The sequence below is a fragment of the Pezoporus flaviventris genome, unplaced genomic scaffold (genome assembly GCF_033815535.1).
Source record: "Pezoporus flaviventris isolate CSIRO_AGI_PZ_B2104156 unplaced genomic scaffold, CSIRO_AGI_Pfla_v1 ptg000001l, whole genome shotgun sequence".
Lineage (NCBI taxonomy): Eukaryota > Metazoa > Chordata > Aves > Psittaciformes > Psittacidae > Pezoporus > Pezoporus flaviventris.
This window is the reverse complement of record NW_026892549.1, coordinates 28,553,005-28,567,375: the sequence shown is the minus strand read 5'-3', so window position 1 is coordinate 28,567,375 and position 14,371 is coordinate 28,553,005. Positions and strand designations below refer to the sequence as shown.

The window sequence follows — 14,371 nt, the reverse complement described above, 5'->3', positions numbered from 1 at the left end:
ATGTTCATATATAGCATTCAAGGTGAAAGAAACTACAGAGCCACAGCTAAAGTGGGGCTGGAAAGGGCCTCCCAGAACAAACACAGAGCTGTCAAAAGAGTTTCTTTCTGAAGAATACTCTGTTTCTCAATCATGCTTGACTGGTAGCTCAAACTAGGGTTAGAATTAGCACTAGTATCAAGAGAACAAGGAAGACTAATATGCAGCTGGGATAGGGCTAGAAAAGGGCTGAGAAAAGAGAAGAAGGATTGCCAAAAGTTCTTCTGGTAACGTTGAGGATATAGCCTCAGCCACCTCGTGAGCATTTTAGCCTAGCCTAGGCTTAGGGCTGGTGGAAAGGGAGTTGAGCTGCCAAAGGATACAAAGGGCTGTAAAAGAATATTCCTCTGAGGAATGGGTAGTCCAGGGTGCTGCTGCTCTAGAGTTTACGGTTAAGCTTGGGAAAAAAAATCACCATTTGGAGTGAGGCTGGAGAGAATCTGCCAGTAAAGAGTTAAGTTTACCCAAGGGGGGGGGAAGCTTAGCCCTCTGAGGGTTGAAGGAAGCTGCAAGGTTCAGCAAAGGGCAAGACTGTAAGGTAAGGGCTGGAAAAAAACATTTCTGTAATGGATGTACGCAGTACTGTATTTTGCGCTTATCTGGCATGTGGGCACCTATCTTAAGTTATGCAATATATCCACATGGAAGAAACATGTAACTCCAAGGATAAGTTAATATAGGGGAGATTTATCCCCAAATTTCAGCAGTAGCTTAAGGTGGGCCAGAATGCTGAAGGTCTGCAGCCTGTGTTTCCCTGCCTTCGCCCTGCTTGGGGGCCACTGCAGAGGAGCCACTGTCCCTGCGGCACACCTGGGTGCACTCGCTGCCAAACCTCTCCTCCCTGCCATTTTACAGCCTGCGTCAGCACACCGAGCAGCTGACAAAATGGAGGAGGGGAAAGCGCATAGCACAAGATGGATTGTTATAGTCCTCAGAAGTAAGTTAACTTTGGAGGAGGCCTCGCTCGGGTATTTCCACACAGCTCATGCCACCTGCTGGCAAGCAGAAGCCGCTGCCAGGCAGCCGCAGCCCAGAGGCACGCAGGCCTTGCGGCACAGGCCTGTCGAGCCCCCCTGCCCCGGCCTGCTACGCAGCCAAGCCCGACCCCTCGGGGCCATCTGGACACCACCCTCTCTACATTCGTTAGTATCTCCGGGGAGCTGGGACCTCCAGACCACCCGTCAGCTGCACAGGCCAGGCCAGCCTGCTGCACCCCGCCCCTCGGGAGGGGGAGTGCCGCACTGCGCCTACCCTAGCCTCGCCTCGCCTCCCCTCCCCTCCCCTCCCCTCCCCTCTCCTCTCCTCTCCTCTCCTCTCCTCTCCTCTCCTCTCCTCTCTTCTCTTCGCTGCCGGAGCGAACCCGCCGGCCAGCGACCGACGGAGCCCCGCTCAAAATGGGGTCTCCACGGTGAAACGGCTGCCAGTCAGAGCTGTTCGCCCTTTGCCTCCCGGAGCGCTTGACTGACGGTCTGCAGCAAGCGCGGTTGTGTCAGGCACACACAGCCTGCGGGGCTTCCAGAAACTTCCCTGCCCTCTGCAAAGATGGCTTCTGCGCTAGGCCCGCCGGCCGCACGCGTCACTTCACCCGGCCTCCCCCAGCCAATGGTGCTTGCCTCCTCCGGAGTCACGTGGGGTGAGTGAGCCAGTCGCCGGGAGAGCTTGGCGCAGCCTGGCGTCACCTCCGTTCTCCGGGAGGCGTTGTTGCGGAGCTGTGTGTTCGGTGTCGGGGAAGTGTCGGTCGGGGTGAGAGGGTGAGAAGCGGTCACGTAGGTGAGCAGGGGCGGCGGCGGGGGGGCAGCGGCATGGGGCTCCTTGGGGTGCAGGAGCGGAGCTGCCAGCGGAGGGAACAGGGCCCTGCCGAGAGCCACTGAGGGCCCGCGGCCTGGGCCTGGGCCTAGGCCTAGGCCTAGGCGTGAGGCTGGACGGGTCCCTGTCCCTTTAGTGGAGTCACGCCGCGCTTGCTAGGCGGGAGTGGGTTTCCTTATACTTTGGTGCAGCAGTAGTTTTGCTGGTTTTCCTTACTGCTGTGTTTGCTAGTTAATATGCTGGAATGTGGATGGTGTTTTGTTTTCCTTTTAATTCTGGTGTCGTTCGTCCTTGTTCTTAATTTAATGCTTGAAGTTGTCTTGCATCAGTTACCAGTTTCAAAAAACTATCATCATCACGGAGTTGTCACTGTAAATTCCTGCAAACGCAGTAATCCCCGTGGAAGAGTGGGTTTAGTGGCATAAACTGGATGAGTCTCTGAAACTAATTTCACTTAAAAAAGGAGGATTTCGTAACTGAGTTTAGAAGTGAAGTAATATTTTCTAGCAGCAGGGTAATTTCACCACTTTATCTTGTTTGTCGTTAATGCTAGCTCTCCACTGCTGTGGATGCTCGTTTCTCATGCAGCTTTAAAGTTGCCTTCATTTAGAATACTCTTTATATTTAGGACTGTACATGCAAGCTACAAACAGTTGTGTGAAGGAAAACATATTGGTTGTTGGGGCATCTTGTGAGAGGTGTATAGTCATAATTAAAGTATTTGTACCTACAACAGCTTGGGGACTTTGTGTAATATATGCACTATTTGTGGAAGTAAGCTAGCAGTTTTAATACTGCTGCAGTCTGGAGTCCACTTGCCCAAGAGTGATGTCACCGTTTTCTGGTCACAACTTCACAAGTTGCCCTGGATTTGTGTTCTGGGCTGTGACCTTGACTCAGTACTGTTTCTGTAAAGCTAATTAGCTCTTCAAAGGATAGCTTAATACCTGTCTAAAACTTGTTCTAGCTTATCTATTGTGCTGTTTGCTTATTTGGGTTTATACTTCGCTGAAATTCAAATAGATTCGGATTACTTTTATGAATAGTTTCTGGAGGACAGAGCACTCATGAAGTGTTATGTCTCAAAGTTAGTTGGTAAAGTAACTCATAACTACATGAAGGGTTTTGATGTAATTTATATGCATGACAAATGGTATGTTCTCCTGTTTTCAGGCCAGTTGTGAGAGAAGTCTCTGGAAATGGAAGACAAATAGCGATAGAATTGAACTGTGTATTTAAGAAGGTTCTAGCTTTTATTACATAACTCTAGTCATAATACCATTTCTATTACAGTCTATAGAGTAGTTGAGAGCAAGTAGTAAGTGTACCTTGTTTTCTGAAAACCATGTAACTAAATAGTAAAGCATGTTTTTCTTATGCCTTTGCAGGAACACAGTGTATTAAATTACCTAAGCAACCATGCTGGCTGCAAGGCTAGTATGCCTGAGGGCATTATCATGCCAGACTATCCGCCCCACCATTACTCAGACTTCCCCAGCTTTGAGGAACTCCAGTATAAAAGCATACAGGCTCTGGCAGCCTAACCAGGTAAGGCAGTTCTCTTTCTGATGATTCTGACTGCTGATACCTTAAAGGGTTGAGTGTTTTGCCAAAAGAATTGCTTTACATGGAGTACCTGTTTTGAATGATCATGAGCCTTGTGTTTCTTTGAGGTACACACTCTGATTTACAGAATAACGTTACTCAGTCAAAAACCAGGGTTTTAAGAACAATTGAACTAGTAACTTCTATTTCAATTAAGATTTGCCCATGGAAATTGGAAAAGAAGAATTTAAATGAGGTAATTTAACAACGGACAAGTCTTGTTATGTAAGACCCTTGAGCAAGATCAGCAGAAAGTCTTGTCTGACTTCTTGTCATAGCTCCCTGCTTCCAAGTAAGACTCTTGAACATAATATTAAATATATATACCTTGAGTATAATATTAAAGTAGAAGCTTTCTTTTCAAGGACTTTAGTGTGTTTAAAGCTATAGTCCAGGTTACAGCAACTTCTGAATTACGGCAGGACTATCGTTGGCCTAACCAACAATTTTGAAAACTGGACTGTCGTCATCCTAAGACACTGTTTATTCCTCATTTAGGGAAGATATTTCAGACATGCTTTCTGCTCAGGTGACAACTATTGAAATGCTAGATTTTTATAGATGCAAAACACAACAAAACTGAAATGCTGTGATAAACTTCCTGATTTTTATTGTTCTAATGGCTTTTAGATTTCAGGTTTTAGTGTTAAAACAAACTCACAGTTTTGAGTGAGCTCAGGTGCATGTATAGTAATTTAGAAATTCCTGGGACAGTGGTAAGGAAACTTCAAATGTTGTTCCTGAACTGAAATATGAGTTTATTGTTTGTTGCTCTTGCAGATTGCTAAGACTTTGAGCAGCATGTTTTGTTTATTTGAAGCTTGTCAGCCTTAAAAATCGTTTATAAGCCTTCATTCAGCGTGTGTTCTCTAAATCAAGGCTAGAGTTCAAAGCAGAATTTGTGATGGCTTTCCAAATTTAGTGTCTGTAAAGTGTAAGTATTGTGCAAGAAGAGTGTTTATGTAGAGTGTTTTCGCACAGAAAGTAACATAATTTTTTAATGTAAATAGTATGTTTTTATATTTACAAAAATAAATAAAAATCCTTGTGACCTTGTGGGACCAAAGTAAAAGAAATGCAGACTGGAAATCAGCTTCTGAAATTCTCTGCATTGGTGCTGTACTACTAGAATGTGTGAATGTTACTCACAACAGTTCCTAAACTTTAATGTGCAGTTGTTTTCCTTGAGCAAAATTACTTCATGTGTTTAGGAGGTAAGTAGGAATAATTAAGAGACTATTTTAAATGCAGCATGTAAATTGATAATAAGTATCTTCTATCTTGTTTAATTTAGTCTTTTTTTTATGTTATCTCTGAATCTAACAGTGTTACGCCACGAGAGTAAGAACAGGTGTAAGGCGTGGAAAAATTGGCCAGGAAATTAAAGAAGCAGCATTTGAGCCATCTGCGGAAACTGCACTTAAAGGTAAGGTAGCTGTGCTTTAAATACTGAGAATCTTAGAAGCTTAATTTAAAATTTCCTTGAAGGAATCAAGTTTCCTTTGAATGGTTAAGGAAACTGAGAATATTGTTTCATGTGTAAGTTTGCTTAGGAATCTCTGTCAAACAGCTGGAGACAGTTTCTCTGCTTGTCTTTCTTTGTAGAGTTTAAAACTACAAATGTGTCACAATATAGAGAAATTCCATGTTTCCTCTTTAAGCTGCTGTTGAGAACTGTTCAGTCAAAATGGTTGCCTCTTAATGGAGATTTGGTTGTGGGTATTAAAAAGTATGCAGGCTTGCTTTGTTATATCTACTTTGTACAATGTTTAAAGGAAGGATTTCTGTACAGCATGTAGAGTTTGTAAAAAAGTTTCTGGTGTTACGTGGGCATTGTCTTACAGTGCTTGTTAGTACAGCTAGTGTGTAAGGGATTTTTTTAGGTAGCAGTATCTGACAGAACAGGCTTGTAAATATCCTATAATAGCACTGAGTTGACAAACTATATCTAGATTGGCTAGTGTCTTGATTATAACACATTAGGAAAATGCCTAGACTTGGGGTTACACAACTGAAAGTCTTCAGTCTCAGCAGCTCTTCTACTATAACAGTATTTTATGATTGGTATTTGTGTTAGTAGCAGTAATCTGATACCTAGCACTCAGGCAGTATGCCTAAAAGTCAGACAGCAGAAACTGATGGTAAATCATGTGGTGTTGTTCATGAGCTTTGGAAATCCTTTTATAAACTTATTTGGATCCAATGGCTGCCAAAGAGCCCTGGATGGAGCAAGTATTTAAGGGCAGATGAATGAGAGGAACGAATGCAACATGTAATTTTTCTCCTGTTTTATAGTGAGTTGGATAGTGAAATGGTATATTAAATCAGCTGACAGGTGAACTCTTCTGCTGGAGAGCCTGTTAACTGGTTTTATGTTGGAATTGCTGTCACTAATGAAGGTCGGTAAACCTGGCATGTTGCTAGTTGGTCTCTTATTTCTTACACTATTTTATGAAGTTACATTGTGTTGATAGGATGAATCTAGTTTTTCACGTATAGCTCATTGAGACCTGGTAACTTAAGTGGAACTTTAAGAAGGAAGTCTAACATGGATCAACTATTGCTGATACAACAAAACTCGTGAGGATGTTACTATTCGAGAAAAAGCATTCATAACAGTGTGGATATTTTTTCTTCTTCATACAGCTGATCGCCTGGGGAAATTTATTATTGCTGGAGGGGCTGCTGTTGGCCTGGGGGCCCTTGCTTACTATGGAATGGGCATGTCCAGTGAGATTGGAGCTATTGAAAAAGCTGCGTAAGTAAGATTCACTTTTAAGTGAATCTCCCTCCTCATTGTATGTCTCTTCTTTTGCTGATAACACCCAGCGTACACATAGCTTACGGGTTTTTTTAAGCTCTGAACAGAAAACCCTCACTGCTTTCTGTACAGGATTTTAAAGAATGTAACTGAAAGCAAAATTTAAATTATCCAGGTTTAAGCAGATATTGACTTAAGCGACTTGTTTTGCTAAATTTGAAATTTATTTGTGCAGAGTATATAAATGTGCCTTATGAGGTGTGCCCCTGATAATTTATGAAGTGTAGTCTTTTGTAAAACTTGTTACGACCACTTTGCCTGGTGTTCCTGTGAGACTGTTCATTAAACTTCAATACCGCATGTTGGAAAGAGAGTCTCCTTGGAACACGCTACTTATCTTGGCATAACCTATGCTCTAATAAATACGTTTTACTTAAAACTTTGGCATCTGAGAAACTTTTCATTGATACATATGTCTGTGTTTGGCTTTTTTCTCCAAAAGCTTTGAAGTAATGAGTCAAAAAAGTGAAATGGGAGAAAATGCGTGCATTATGTTTAAGTTTGGTGTTAGCAGGGAAAGCTTCCTGTCCATAGTGTGACCAAATCATACTGCAAGAACTCATTCATAATGTCTAAGTCTGTTGCTATTGTTAGAGCTCTCAAAATGACATTCATGCCTGTGATGTCAGATAATCATGTGGACTGTGACTCAGCAGTCTGTGAGCTGCTTAGCAAGCTGCTTAGCGCTCAGTTCGCATTCTGTAGGCATTTTCCTTAAACCAGTTTGTTATACATACACCATTCTCTGTTTTTCCATAGTTAAAACGTATTTGTTATTCTGTTTCCTCTGTATGCTTTCTTCTTAGAATTGAACTGCAATTATCATTATTTGCAAGTTGCACTGTTTGTAGAGAGTTCTGTTACATTAGACCAGCAAGATTTAAAAGTTCAACTCCTGTTACAAGATGAACTCACGGCAGAAGTTGTTAGATCACACCACTTTTATGAAACCTTATTTGTATCAATAGCTATGAATATATTTAACAGCTTGATTATGTTTCCAGTTAGTCTTTATTCTGATATTGGTAATCATACAGCTGTGCATGACTTAGAAGTTATATGCTTATTTTTCAGTATTTGGCCACAGTATGTGAAAGACAGAATTCAAACTACTTACATGTACTTTGCGGGAAGCATTGGCTTGACAGCACTGTCTGCTGTAGCAGTAAGCAGATCTCCAGCTCTCATGAGTCTTATGACAAAAGGCTCCTGGCTGGTAAGCTTATGTTATAAAAAAAAAAACATTTACTGGGAAATGACCCTAAATGTGATGGTTGATGCAAAAGAATACTAAATGTGGATTACTTGGTGAAAAGTATGTCAAAACTTCACTTACATTGATCTCCTTATCCATTAAGATTATGTAAGTATGCTAATGATATTCTGTGGTTTAAGATTTGATGATTCTAACTACATGCTGGTGTGCACCTTCTGTACTACTTTGTAGTTTGTTAGAGACAAATTATGTAAGAAAAAAGTCCATGCTGTGCTATCCTTACCACCTATATGCAAGAAGAATCTGTTGTAAATAGTCATCTGAGGCTAATGAAGCTGTTTCTGTCACTTTCTAAAATGGAAACCGATGTCCCTGTGCATTCCTGTTCCTCCCTGTGCTTTTTTGTATAGCTCTTTGAGATCTCTCTCCTGTTTGCCAAGACTGAAATGATGCTAGTAGGCAAATCATTGAAGAGTGCTGCTAACAAAATGTGACTGCTTAGTACATACTCTGTGTGTTGAGTGCAGTGATAATAGTTAAATGCCAACATTTACATAATTTATGGAGATTAATTTAATAATGCATCCTTGTTGATAAATCAAAAGTGTACGTTTTTGACCTATGTGCTAGCTGCTGGATAATTCTGCTTGGAACCAGGGGAGGCATTGGGGTTTAAAAATCATTGGTGGCAAAAGTGTGTGAACTGAGTACTAGCTTTGTGTAGAGAAATGTACAAGACAAAAACTAAGGCTAACATTTCAGGTACTGTAATGAGGATTAGAGTAAGGGGCATAACTGTATGTTTTCTTGCTCTTACAATACACAATTAAGAGATTGTTGCCATTTTACCACTAAACTTGGGCTCCTAGAAGCCTAAATAAAATGGGAACTTACTGCAAACTAGGATGAAGAAACCTTTTACTGTGACCTTACAAGAGAAAAATTGACAAACACCCCAGTTATGAATTAGGTTGCTCTTTTCAGATTTACGCTACTGACTTCAGGAAGTGAGAACAGAGACTATGTCCTAATGATAACTTGAGCTCTGTAATGCTTTTTTTACAGGCAATAGGTGCAACTTTTGCAGCTATGATCGGTGCTGGAATGTTGGTCAGGTCCATATCCTATGAAAATAGTCCAGCTGCTAAACATTTGGCTTGGATGATGCATTCAGGTATATGATTTTAATTTTCATTGTAGAGATGTCTGTGCTTCAGTGTGACCAGATTCTTAATTTAAGGGAACTTTGACTTTAAGGCAGATTTCTCTATACTGCTGTGGGAGAGTTAGGGTTTTTTTCAGAGACTTGAATGTCAGGAAGATTCCTTAAGTGCCCATATTTTTTCATAATCTTCTAAAAGTCATGCTCAAGTTAAAATTGAGATATGTGTATGCCACATTGGATAGAATTAGTTGATCTCATAGCTGCTTTGGGTTTGTGATTGCTTTCTGGGACCATAGCTTCTATAAGCACTATACTTCCTGTTCTCCAGCTCTGCAGGGTAAGAAAGTATTTGAAAACTTGGACTAGAAAAACAATTTTTTTTTAGTATTAAACTGCTTTAATACATGTGCCCATCAGGTATGCAAGATGTGACTACAGATCGTTTTCTCACTAATGATGACTACTTCAAATAACAGTGGCTATTACTTTTCAAAACTGTTTTTCCAGAAATAATTCATGGTTCATGAAAAACACATGTATGTTAAGCACTGGAGTTGTATTTTCCTCTCTAGAGCTAACATTTTGACAAAGTTGTGTTTATTTTGGTGATTGCTAAGTTAAAACCTAATGTGATATTAGTAGACTAGATAAGAGGTTTCATACATGATTCTAGCAAAGTGTGTTTGTCTTTTGTCATGTAAGTGGATTAGTTTGAGCCATGTTACCTGGCTGTAAAACAAAATTTTTTGGCACGTGGTGTTTTTACCAGATCTGTTCCGAATATAATGGGTGGTGTTTTGTTTTCCTTTGCTAGGTGTCATGGGTGCAGTGGTGGCTCCTCTAGCCTTCTTGGGTGGTCCCTTGCTCATCAGAGCTGCCTGGTACACTGCTGGAATTGTTGGAGGGCTCTCCACTGTCGCCATGTGTGCTCCAAGTGAAAAATTCCTGAACATGGGAGGACCCCTGGGAATAGGCCTAGGCTTTGTTCTTGCCTCTTCAATTGGTAAAATACTGTTTTAATACTATCAGATAAAGTAGGTTATAAAATTAAACTGCTAGGATGCAACTCCTGTTTAATTGCAGACTGATCTGTCCGATTAAGTTTTGCTGTAAATAGCCCTTGCAGGCCTACCTAGCACAGCAGAAAATACTCTGTTAAATGTGTTCTTGACAGTAAATGTGAAGTTACAGTTCTGGCACGTTAATCTGAAAAATGGCCAGTAGTGGTGGCTTGTATTTTTAGTTACTGCCAGTTGGGTAGGGAAGACAGTAAATGTGACCTTAGTTCTTGGTCTATTTGTTCTTCTCCCTTGTTTCTAGGCATAGTTGTAGTCCTAGGGTCAGAAGCACTTTCACATGAAATACCTGTAATTCCCTAGGTGTTCAGAATTACTAGATCAGGGTGTATATGTGACATCTTCAGCTTGTGTATTAAAGCTCTTGCTATCAAAAAAGCACCACAAATTGAGAATTGAATACTCACTGAAAAAAGTGTGCTACAGTAAGCACCATTTGACCCAGCTCAGAGTAGCAGATACGTATAGTAGCAGTCTTTAATACTGTTGTACATTGTGCATTCCTTTCCAGGGTCCATGTTCTTGCCTCCCACTTCTGCTTTTGGTGCCGGCTTGTATTCGGTAGCTGTTTATGGTGGATTAGTACTCTTTGGCATGTTCCTGCTCTATGATACGCAGCATGTTATTAAGCGTGCAGAAACTATTCCATATTATGGAGTAACAAAATACGACCCAATCAATGCGTAAGTATTACGTGTTAATGCAGCTGATCTCAATGACTGTGTAAGCATTTGCTTCAGGCTATATCAAACTACGCTTTTAAACTATGCCAGACCTTTTATTTACTGTTCAGAAGTGTATTGCTATTAAGTGTGAAGGATCACAGGCTTTAAAGATGTGGTGTGAAAATAGCTAGTGCAGTTAAAATTGAAAGCATCTGCCTGAAATGAGAGAAACGGGTGAATGTGGTGTCACATGCCTTCAGCAGTACTTCCAAAAAGCAGTTTTATTTTCTAAAGCATTGCTTGGAGAATTTATAGCTGTTTTCTACAAATATCTGTCAGTATCATCTGAGACAAAAAATGCTAACTCTTTCATAGTCATTTAATATTCGCTAGCCTTTGTCACTAAATAAAAATCTTCAACAGTGTGACAGATAGGGAAAGATGGATTAATTGATTCTCAGTACATATAACTTCCCTGTAAATGTTGTCTGTCTTATCTTGAGTTGTTTATCTCCTTGATTCTGGTTTTCTATAATTAAAATAGAATAATACTGACCTTCTTCAAAATTCTTGGAGCTAAACAGATCAAAGTACAGCATAAAAGCAGAGAGCTCCTGTACGAGAACAGCATACTACCTGTTAAGGCAGAGATAGTAGAACAAAAATACAGGGGTTTTTTGACATACCAAGCACTGGAGACAATCATAGTTGGGTTTTGTTAGAGATGCTTCGTGAAGGCTTTTAAAAATTAAGTGTAATGGTGCGAAATACAAATAATATTATTTGTATCTGCTCAACAGTAATTCACTTTGATTTCCTGTTTTCTAGGTGTATGGGTATCTACACAGATACACTGAACATCTTCATTCGGGTGGCCACCATGCTTGCAGGTGGTGGAGGTAGCAGGAGGAAGTAAACCCAGACTGTGTGTCTGACAGCCTACCTTAATGCACATACTAAATAAAAAATTATGGTTACAAGAAGTTTTGCTGCAAGTCAGGAATATAAAGCATTTCATCATATTGTTTCAGTGCAGTGTGATTCAGGCTTACTAGTTTTTCTTCAAACATTTTCCAGCTCATTGTTAAAATAGTGTGAACTGCTTCTAATTGTACATTATTTTGAGAAAGTAAATTATTTTTAATATATGAGTAAAATTGTCTGCTTTTTAATGGGTTTGACAGCAATTCAGCTTTTTTTTCTTTTTTTTTTTTTTTTACCTGTTACTGCATAGTAAAGGCCATCATTTCTAAACAGTATCTCTTACACAAGTAGGGACACAAGCTACTTTATGAAATGCTGTTGAGATAATGGCATTTTTTTCAGTGAAGATTGCATAAATGATATTTCAGTGACACCTTATGAACAAATTATGGCACTAAATGCAGTAATGACTTCTGCCTGGGCAGATATTCAGCAAGGTTTAAGCAGCTGTCAGAAACGCATTGGATTTGACCAGTGAGGTGACCAAAAAGTGTAAATGAGGCAAGATGGGGAAACCATGCGGCATTTGTCCCATGGGAACTTCAGTCTTTTTCTGGAGTGCAAATGAGAACTCGGTGCTTTAATGTTGAGTGGGTATAATAGCTATGTTTTTTTGATACTAGATTTACCAAATTACTGAATAGCAATAGGCATGTATCTGTCTTCCAGTGACTAAATCTCAGTATTGTGGATGAAGCTCTGTCTCTTACTGCTTACCTTTGACAAGCTTGTACAGTTGGCACAGAAAGAGGGAATTGAGAATAGACTGCTATAAGCCCAAGTATCGTAAATTTACCGTACTGTTGTGTGCCTGTAACTTTACCCCCAGTTGGTATGTTTAGCTTGGTTTAAAAGGAATGTTCCCTATCAGTGAAATTGATTTAATATTAAGAAACAAATACTTACCAAACTCAGTTCTTTTATGTTGGAATAAAAGGTGAGTTCTGGGGCACAAGAAAGTTTAGAGGTAACGTCAACAACTCTGACTTTGAATTTCTGGTAGATATGCTGTGCTTATGTATTGACTATGAACAATAAAATTCTAGTCTCACAAGCTGACAACTCTCACTGTCCCTGTGTTAATAGAAATTTTAGTGCCTCTGCGCTAATAACTTGAAGAGTATTACAGATACTTTTTTTTTGCTACAGTTTCATTTATAAGAGAGTATGTATTCCTCTGTTCAAGAAATAACAAATTATATCCAGTTTCACTGGTTAGAATCTTTTTGGGGATGTTTCCCAGATGGAAGATGCTGATCTACACTTGGTTCAAGTGGTTCTGTTAGTGCAACCTGTTGGCTACTGACTGCAGCAGCCCTGCTTTCATGTCTGTCATATACCATAGTATTTTTAGACTTGTCAAGCATAAGAAGGAAGCTGGATTGTGAAGAACCTTGTTGCAAATCCTTTGTGCCCAAAGATGATATGGCACAACCTAGTTCCTGGCACTGTTAACAGCTGAAGAAGAATGCTTAGTACTTGAAGAAATCTCTGATCATGCAAAGTGTAAGTAGCCTATTTAGAGGGGTATATCTTTTTAAGCAGTTTTATATGCTTGATCAATTTATTCATACTGTTGCTGTAGGTGAAGAGAACAGTGTGCTTGTCCTCAAATTCTGAAATGTACAGAATGCTGTCTTACAATGAAATCATAAAATTTGTACCTGTAATAAAAAAAGCTGTCAAAACACCTTTTGGATAGACTCTGTGGACAAGGTTTTAGAGGTTGACTGAGCCAAGAGAGGGATTCTGGACTGTTTGAAACAGTAAGGTGGAAAACACAGCACCCTACCTAGGGAAAATTTCTGCAATGATAGTGAGATCACCAGGAAGATCCAGTAACCTTTTAAAAAAAAAAACAGGCCAAATAGTGCTTGAGGAAGCATGAGCACTCTTCTGTGCTCAGTCTTCAGAGGAGATGCAGCTTGACTCATGGTGAGATGATACCTGTAGGAAACACTCAGTGCCTCCCAGTGTGGGTGTCCAAAAGGAAAAACAAGATCAAGAGTTGTTCCTTTACATTTGAAGTCCTAAGTGAAAAATAAAGATTTATCTCAATTAAGACAGCTTTGCTTTGGGGGCAGTTGCAAATCTAAATTGTGATAGTTTGACAGGCACAAAACCAGGTGCCTGCTATTTCAGGGAAAGCATCTGTCTGGCAGTTGGTGCTGGCTTACTGGCAGGCTGCTTTTGGAACGGAAACTGAAAACCTGGAAACTTTCTAGAACTAAAAAGTTGTTTAGATTTATCAGTTGAACGTACCAGGGTGATGTTACTGGAGGCAATCTATTTTGGATTGGGTTTGTTCAGTTTTTTTACCCTCAATTGAAAGGTCTAATTGTAATACTTGTGTCGGGGTTCGTTAAGTGTATCTTGCTCAGCAGCTTTCAGAGCAAATACAGCTGAGGAAGAACTTTTTTTGTCTCCTCATAAACACTGAATACTTTCAGAAGGAAATTAGATGCTTTATATCCTTAAGTTTCAGATCTGTAAAAGCTGATCAGCACTGTGGTTAGACCATCTAATTAATGCCCTGTTTCATGTGCTGTAAACTAAGAAGGGAAAATAGTTATTATAAGAAGGGTATAAACTTGGAAATGAAAAACCAGCTGAGGAATAAAGCATTTTTAATTATTTTTTTGTCTTGAATAATGAATATTACCAGAAGAAGGAAAAGCCTTTAACAAATAAGGTCAAAGAATATCAAAAATAATGAAACAGATGCGTGTCAAGGTTGTGGTTGGACACAGGAGGTTCAATGGAAACAGTGATGCTAACGTGTGACTAGAGTCTGTCAGCTGGAACTGTGAGGCATTTGCATGATGGTCTTCCTTAAGGCACTGATTTTATGAAAGGAGCAGCAACTGCTGTATTGTGTCTTTCAGTTGAAAAAAAGGCTGTAGCTGTTGCCGGGGCGAGTTGGGGGCTGGAAGGGAAATTGAGTGCAGAAGTACATATTTCTGAATAATCCTGGGAAATAAGGGATGTATCCTT

General features: G+C 40.2%; 1 protein-coding gene across 3 annotated transcripts; it reads left to right on the top strand.

The window, feature by feature from the left end:
- The first annotated feature begins 1,664 nt into the window (after positions 1 to 1,664).
- Positions 1,665 to 12,439, top strand: GHITM (growth hormone inducible transmembrane protein). Of its 3 annotated transcripts, none has more exons than XM_061449962.1 (9): positions 1,665 to 1,782; positions 3,234 to 3,393; positions 4,777 to 4,876; positions 6,097 to 6,208; positions 7,346 to 7,487; positions 8,553 to 8,661; positions 9,467 to 9,655; positions 10,240 to 10,411; positions 11,222 to 12,439. In XM_061449962.1, the coding sequence occupies exons 2-9, from the start codon at positions 3,265 to 3,267 to the stop codon at positions 11,307 to 11,309; spliced, it is 1,041 nt and encodes a 346-aa protein (XP_061305946.1). In that variant the 5' UTR covers positions 1,665 to 1,782; positions 3,234 to 3,264; the 3' UTR covers positions 11,310 to 12,439. The 3 variants fall into 3 exon arrangements, with proteins under 3 accessions (XP_061305946.1, XP_061305925.1, XP_061305935.1); XM_061449941.1 differs by having other exon boundaries at positions 1,681 to 1,805; XM_061449951.1 differs by having other exon boundaries at positions 1,687 to 1,809.
- The last annotated feature ends 1,932 nt before the right edge of the window (positions 12,440 to 14,371 follow it).